The 8372-nt window shown below is 41.9% G+C and overlaps 1 protein-coding gene across 1 annotated transcript; it reads right to left on the reverse strand.

Moving 5' to 3' along the window:
* Positions 1-4358: 4358 nt before the first annotated feature.
* Positions 4359-6812, reverse strand: LOC116317792 (potassium voltage-gated channel subfamily A member 2). The gene has a single exon (XM_031736664.2). The coding sequence runs from the start codon at positions 6707-6709 to the stop codon at positions 5213-5215; it is 1497 nt and encodes a 498-aa protein (XP_031592524.1). The 5' UTR covers positions 6710-6812; the 3' UTR covers positions 4359-5212.
* Positions 6813-8372: the final 1560 nt, after the last annotated feature.

Genomic DNA, 8372 nt, shown 5'->3' on the forward strand with positions numbered 1-8372 from the left:
CACAGTCTCACTCGTTGCTCCCTCACAACAGTTCTGTGGCAGTGGCAGCCACCTGCAGCAGGGCTTTGTTCCTGCTGCCTGTGTCCTTGCTCAGGCTGCTCTGTCCCATCTGCCTCTCACTGTTTGCCCCGATTTCAGCAAAGATGCTGCAGAGATCTGCACTGCATCGCTGGATCTAAGCAAGACTAATGACTAAAGCAGAGCTGTAGCTACAGCACCAAGGCCCCAAGTGCTCCCGTTCACAATGCATTGCTGTAAAGCACAAGTGGACCGAAGATAGAAGAGCACAAGCCGGCAGATAGCAAAACCACTCAGGTGTAGATGTGTCTGGTGAGAAGATGACACAAGATATCACAAGATATCATAAGAAATCAAGAATAAAAGAGCACCTCATAGATATATAGGAAATTTCAACGGCACATTTTATGGATCTAAACAAAGAAAATAAAAACTCAAATAAATAAAAAAAACTTGATTTAACAGCATACAAAACAAGCTGTTTTTATTAGTGCATTTCTTTCCTAGTATGGATTTTTACATTTGGATGTCAAGACCAGAGATCCACAGAAAGTTCACTGAAGGATTGAAGGATTTCTTTAAAAATCTTTCTTTCTCTCCACCTTTCTGTCTCTGCTCACATTCTCCTCCTTCTCCTATCTCTTCCACCAACAAAAAGCTATTAATAGAACACCCTGCTCTCTCTTTTAAACTGCAGGGAGCATATTCCGTGCACTTAAAGGGAGGCAGAAGCTGAAGATACCAGGAGGCGTCTGAAAATGTCCTCTACACTGCCCGTGGCTACAAAGATGCTGGCTGTCCTAAGAATAACAACAAAGAAGTCTTTGATCGATTTACGGCATTTTGTATCAGCACAGATGCTCTTCAGCTAAAATTAGCACCTCAGATCATTTTCAGACTAAATACCTTTCGAACATTGTGACGTGTGGGAAAAAAAGGGTGGATAAACAGTTAAAAAATACTTCTGCTCGTACTGTGTTCATACCAGAGGCAATAAAACACATGATTTTATGACCAAAAAGGGGCAGAAATGACACACAATAAACACACACAAACACAATTTCAAATGAGTTATTATTGGCTTCATTATTGATATTACTTTTTCATGGTTATGATCATTTGGAAGGATTATATGCCTTTTTTTTAAATTCTGCATGTTTTTCTTGTCCATAGATTGTCCTTTTTGTTGTAAAGTGCAGATAATACTATGTTTTAAATTCAGACTTCACATACAGTATATAGTACATGGTTTTTACTCCATCATCCATTGGTTACTATTTACATTATTCTGTCATAGTTCATTTCATAGAAAGAAAATCCATTATCCACTGTATCAACATTGATGGATGTTTTCAGGCCTCTATGAAATGGGGAGGACAAGGGGGGTGAACAACTGTACAAATTTCAGTGGATGCCACACTATCAGGCTCTGGGGTCAAAAGAAAAAAAAAAGTCTTAAACACACATGCATAAAGATTGCATATTGACTGTATTGTTTCCTGTATGTATGAGCCTTGTCGCACAGAGCTGACATCGCGGTTCAAACAAACCCCAAAGATCAGAGAGCTCATATTCACATTCAGCTAACATGTGAGTGTTTGACATACAGCAGCAGAATATTGCAAAAGTGTTTCATTTTTGCTTTGAGGTTTCTTTCAAATGTTTTGTCAGCTCTTGGGATCGACATGGAATTTATGCCCGATAAAACAGAAAAAATGTACTGAACCTTCTTTCCCCCCCAAACTACCAGCTAATAACCAATCTCTGCATAGATTTCTCAGTGTATTCACTGTTGGGCACCCTTCTTATGGAGTGGTTTGCTGGTGGGTCCCTCAGCAGGTGAGAGATGAAATTCTTAGAGGCTGTGGTGCTCCCCATAAAACAACACAACTTCATGTATAATTGACTTTGTTAAGAAAAAAAAAAACATTGTGCAGATTAAATCTGTAGGTTTACAGATGAGCATGATTCTACTTGTCTTTGTGCTTTAAGCAGAAATAATTGCTGATATACAACTACAACATTGTGAACTCCAGTAAATGAGTTGCTACAGTGAATTTGGCTGAGGTACAATAGCATGCCTACTGTCAAACAAATAGTTAAATGCTAGCGTGTAACATTTATGTTAAATTTGTGTCCAACAAAATGGTAAAAACAAAAAAAAAAAGACAATAGGATTTGATGCATTGGCATGCATAGACATATTTTTTGGTCAGACTGTGAGTGTTTTCTCTTTTCCCCACATACAAAGATATGCAAATGGCTGTTGCATAAATGCAGCTGTACAACCAGGCTAATACACTGACATTCAGCAGTTCTCCTTCTCTCTCCCTCTCAGACTCACAGAGACACACACACACACACACACACATGCACACAACTCAAACACCCAAACCAATACTCAACTAATGATCAATAAGCTCTTGGTGAAATTGTGGCGCTCCAAAGAGGTTAATTCTTTCTTTCTTTGCGTTTTTTAAGAGGTAGTGTGTATGCTTTTCACACCACCACCTCTACCATATGATCTTGAGAATGTTGCTAATCAGCTGTTTTTTTTTTTTCGGTCGTATTTTGAGTTATGACCTTTTCAGGATCTCAGTCCACCTTCAAGCTACTCTTAAAAAAGCAACACATGCAGTTTACTTACTAAAATCCCCTAAAAATGTTGTGAAGGTACAGAAAAACAGATTTGGACAAAGAGAGGATGTCAGAAGCCTCGAGTCAGGCAGTTGGACGAGCACATATTGGCAGCGATGTTGTTAAATCACTTTGCTCCTGCAGTTTGAAACTGCAGTGAGCAGAATGAAACCCTTAGAATAAAGATGTACATCCTGACATGACAGAATTCATCAAGACAGTTCTTGCTACAGACCTCCTCCTAATCCATCACCTTTCTAATTACAGAAGACATCTGTGAAAAGCTGTAGAAAGACAAGAGACTCGGATATGAAGTCCGAGGACCTTTAGGTTAGACAGTATCTGCTACACTACTGCTAATTATCACTTCCCATATTGATGTTACTGCCTTTGACTGTTACCTTGGCAGTGTTGAGCAAACAGTGGAAAATCTTACCTGGAAACAAGAATCAGAACCTAATTCACATTTGATGGTAACTTTTAAAGACAGATTGTGCTTCTGGCATCAGAGTGTTTTCAGCGGAAAGCCAGACTCCATTTAGATTCTGGCCAATTTAATGTCAATAAAGGCTTTCTGAGAAAAGATTCTGGTTAGGGATGACACAGCTCAGTACCACACGCTGCCTTTCAACAACTACTTCACAAAAGGCAGTTTTGTATAAAGTGAAGCAAACGTCTAGTGTCTAAATCCAGGACGCGTATCAGGTTTGCTGAGAACTCACCAGCAAAGAAAAGGCTAGTGGAAGTGTGTCTTTGGCACTCCAGACAGGCTCCGACACAGGTGAACAACAGTGTTCAGAATTATCATTAAAAATAAAAACATGGCAATGATCTGCACATTGTGGAAAGACTCTTGCTTTCTCTTAAAAGTTTGCTATTTTAGGTTTTTTTAATTCTCATAAAAGTATATGAGCATTATATATATATGTGTGTGTTTTGTCTGTATACATTTACTGTTTTATACATAAGAAATAAATATGTCTATTGTAATAATTATACTCTTTTTGTCTTAGAGGCTTCTTCTTTGAGCTTAAACACATGCTAGGAATGTTTCTGAGGTCATGCAACACTAGGAGAGTAGCGTAAACCCAGATACAAGGCAGTTTGGGGGAAGCATTTTTCTATACACTAGTCCTTAAAAGTTAGTATTTTGATCGTGAGGACATGATCATGTGACAAACCTGTGAGAAAAAACACCACTGCAAGTCTATCACATCTGCAACTGCGATAAATGTCCAAAACTAGGGTGTGAGTTAACGCTCAAAATCACAGCTCGTAGCTCAGTTTACAGCGACCTGGCAAAAGTTAATCGGTAATGACTTCTACGTGGAATGTTAATATTGACAAGGATACCAAATCCTGTTACATGTAGGATTTGGCTTTATGATTATTTCTTAAGAAATCCTCCAACATAGAGTTTTAGGTTCTTGTAACAGCTACCTGCAGGCATCCTTTTAAAAGTGTGGATTTGTACAGAAGGCAGTGTGCAAACAAATATACAGTGGTGTGATGAAGCAAGTGGCAGTCGAGAAACAAGTGGAAATTTCTCAGTCAGATAAAAATGTCATGCAATTATCTACTGACTACATTTACTAATAACAGCACCTACCTACTGGCTATCAGATAAGTCACAGTTAGCCTACCTATCTATATATGAATAAGTACTTTATGTGCGAAACTGTGGAAAACAAACAAAACAAGAAGAAACATTCAAGTTGTCCTCAAAGCTCTGCAATAAGACCAGTTTGGGTGAATGGAGGGAGAAAGCTTGCATTGCAATACGTACAGTACATGTAAGACCAAAGCAGTGAAAATTCAAGGCCATTCTCAGTCATTCATCAGATACTGATGTCTACTGGGAACAAAGGTGTCAAACCATGAGCTTAGTGCTGATGGCTGTCATTCATCCTTGAAATTATGTGGTGTACTTAACCACCAACCTCGTCACAAGTCACCCATAGGCCGTGCCAGCGCTGGAGTGGGCTTGCTTTATGCTCACACGTCCTTTTTTATCTCTAAATAGTGTAGCATAGGACAGTTTTGTTTCACTGGCTCCAGGAAGCAGCATATGTAGCGCACAAGTAGGGCTCTTCAGAAGCGCATGGCAGAGCAGTGTGCCTTGGGAAATGAGGGATCAAGGGACAGGGGACTTTAGCGGGACTTGTGTGACTTTTTTTTTTTTTTTCATTTTGAAAGCAATTTTTTTCTCCCTGTGTTTTCTCCACTTTCTTTTCTTTTTGTGCACTACTACTGTGAGTGGGAAATTTGTAGGTCTTATCATTTACTTTTCAAAACAGCCACACAGAAAAAAGCCAACTCCATGCAGAAATGCTAAATTTTCGATTTCCACTGATTAATAAGGAGTTTTAAGGACAAGGACAGGATGGGCGCAGGAGGAGTGAATGGTATTTGCAATATTTTTCAGTCAATCATCAACAGCATGAATTCTATTGCCTTGATATTTTCAGCTCACATAAGATGGGAGGATGTATGCCTGTCCCACCCAGATGCTCAGCTCCACATTTCCCACTGCGACAGGGAGGAAAATATAAGATGACTAAACATCTGTAAGCATTTTGGTGATGTTTACATAGTTTGTGTTGGCCAGCGTGCAGTTGGCTGTCTTTAGGTTCTCCTCCTGAAAGTCCTCGTTGCTGTTGTTCACAGCCTCCTGGATCTCCATGTAGTCCGATTTACTGATGGTGGAGCCACTCCGACTCTTTTTCAGCTCCTCCGCTGAATCAGCTTTGGGCACGTTGACCTGCAGATACTGCGCCTGTTCTTCACCTTCAGTCTCACGGTGATAGAAGTAGTTAAAATTGGACACAATGACAGGCACGGGCAAGGCAATGGTCAGCACACCTGCAATGGCACAGAGGGAGCCCACAATCTTGCCACCAATCGTAGTTGGGACCATATCACCGTAGCCGACTGTTGTCATTGAGACCACAGCCCACCAAAACGCATCTGGGATGCTTTCAAACTGTGACTCTGGCTCATCTGCTTCAGCAAAGTAGACAGCGCTTGAGAATAGGATGACTCCTATGAACAGGAAAAAAATGAGGAGGCCAAGCTCTCTCATGCTGGCTTTCAGGGTCTGACCCAAAATCTGAAGCCCCTTAGAGTGACGAGAGAGCTTAAATATTCTGAAGACTCGCACCAAGCGGATGACCCTGAGAATGGCTAAAGACATGGCTTGCTGACCTGCTTGACCATCCTCTGGTCTGTCTGCTAGCTCTGTGCCAAGAGTGATGAAGTAAGGGATGATGGCAACAATATCAATAATGTTCATTATATTACCAAAAAATCCTGCTTTGCTGGGGCAGGCAAAGAAGCGCACTAGAAACTCAAAGGAGAACCATATAATGCAAAGAGTCTCTAGGATAAAGAAGGGGTCAGTAAAGTAGGTGGCTGTGTAGCTGATGATTGTGGTGTTGGTCTCTGGCGAAAAGACTTCTGCTTGAGACTTATGCATTTCCTCTTCATCATTACGGAAAATGGGCAGCGTCTCCAAGCAGAAGCTGACTATAGATATGAGGATGACCATGACAGAGATTATGGCAATAATCCTTGCTGGACCTGAGCTCTCTGGGTACTCAAACAGTAGCCATACTTGTCTCTGAAACTCGTTGTCAGGAAGAGGCCGCTCCTCCTCCTTGATGAAACCCTCATCTTCTCTGAACATCTCAATTGCCTCCTCACCCAGCTCGTAAAAGCGAATCTCCTCTGAGAAAATATCTACGGTGACATTGACTGGCCTTCTTAGTCGGCCTCCTGATTGGTAATAATACAATATGGCATCAAAGCTGGGTCGGTTTCTGTCGAAAAAGTATTCGTTCCTTAGTGGGTCAAAGTACCGCATCCTCTTTTTGGGGTCCCCCAGCAGAGTCTCTGGAAATTGGGAGAGAGTTTTAAGTTGTGTCTCAAAGCGCAGCCCTGAGATGTTGATGACCACCCTCTCACAACACTCATGGTCAGCCTCTGGATCGTAGTCCTGCGGGTGACCCGGGTGCGCCGCCGCCTCGTCAGAGGGGTCGGCTGTGGCAACAGTCATTCTGCGGGGGGAGGAGGCCTGCACTTTTCAGTGAGTCTGGGTCCTGCAGCCTGACGAACTGCAGGCGGAGGCCAGGAGAGGGAGGGGGCTCAACACTGTAAAGACCTGACGGCCACAGGATGTCACCTAGGATCTGACTGCATATAGAACAGAGAAAGCAAAGACAGACAGCAAGGTCAGGTAAACCTGAGACATGATTCAGCACTCAATACTTCTTATGTTTAGTGCAGAGATGTAAGGAGTTTGTGTAAGCCTGAAGATCAAACAACTCAAAATAGAAGAAAATGAAGCCACCCTCTAAAAACTGTCATAAGATCTGATATGAAATGATGTAAAGTTAGACTGTCATGAGAAAACTGTCAGAGCTAAAATGAACCAGCTCGTGGAAACTTGAGGCTGTCACTCCTGCTCTTGACTTTGGAAAATTAATATGTAAATAAGCAACCCGCCTTGCATATAAATTACTTCAATGCAGGTAAATGCAGGGGCTAAGGGGCAAATAACACTTACAGGAGCTCATAAATTAGGACACTGATCTGCTGCAATGGGCAATATGTGTTGAAATGAATGGGAATACCTTTTCTAGTGAAGCCAAGCATGAATATGGCAATGCAGCAGACACCAAATTCACACAGACAGCTTCCTGTCTAGAATATCAGCGAAAACCGCTGCAGTCTAAACACCAATGTATGTGACATGCTTAAGATTCACTGTTGTGCCAAACAAATGCAATACACAGCTGCAACATAGACATGACTTCAGTCTAGTTTTGATGGAGCATTTTAGTCTTGAAATGGTGCCTGTTACTGAAATATTCAAAAACATCTATAAATAATTTATCCATAGAAGGAAAAAGGTTCCAGGAGGAAAAACTGTATCTCTCCTCTGCATCATCTCCACTCACAAAGTAGGAGCACAGTTTTATAAAATAAAAAACATAACGCTTATGGCACACAGCAAATACATAACTACAGGTTTACTGGTCGCTATACATTCTTCTGCTGTAGCGCAAATCATTCCGCCAACTACAAAATGCTACGACTCGTGTTCACATTTAATGGAAATGGAGATGATAGGTAAAGCTGCTTTAATTTCATACATACGTGCAGACATCTTTTTTCCCATCTGGATGTGATTTGATGCTCCTGCTGGAGGCTGGTATTAGGCAAGTGAATAACCAGCTGCGCTCACCGGGGGTTCTGATTCCAGTGCAGGTATAAAATGAATTTCCAATTTGGGACAGTCGATGATATTCACCTCATGTTGTCTGCGGCATCCTTGCCGTGTACACCGGGTACAGTATGTGCGGGTGTGTCCTCGCTTTCCCCTCCCCGACTCCTTTCCTCCGGGTAGGCTGTCGTGGGATGGCGATTGGCAAAAAAAAAAAAAAAGAAAGAAAGAAAGAAAAAAAAGGGAGGAGGGAACCGATCAAGGAGGTGCTGGTGCTTCCCTTAATAACCAAAGGTGCTGGGATCAGCAGAAAAAATCTTCCTCCACTGTTCTCCTCCACGCATGTATGACTGTGTGACGAGCTGATGGCTGCAGACAGCCTCAAAGGTAAATAGTCCCGATAAGGTGCTCAGAAAGGCAACATCTGCAAAGGGGGGGGACAAGGCGAGGCGCGGGGGAGGAAGGGAGCTTAAAAATATAATCTTATTACCAC

Source organism: Oreochromis aureus, linkage group 5, assembly GCF_013358895.1.
Source record: "Oreochromis aureus strain Israel breed Guangdong linkage group 5, ZZ_aureus, whole genome shotgun sequence".
In the NCBI taxonomy this organism is placed as follows: Eukaryota; Metazoa; Chordata; class Actinopteri; order Cichliformes; family Cichlidae; genus Oreochromis; species Oreochromis aureus.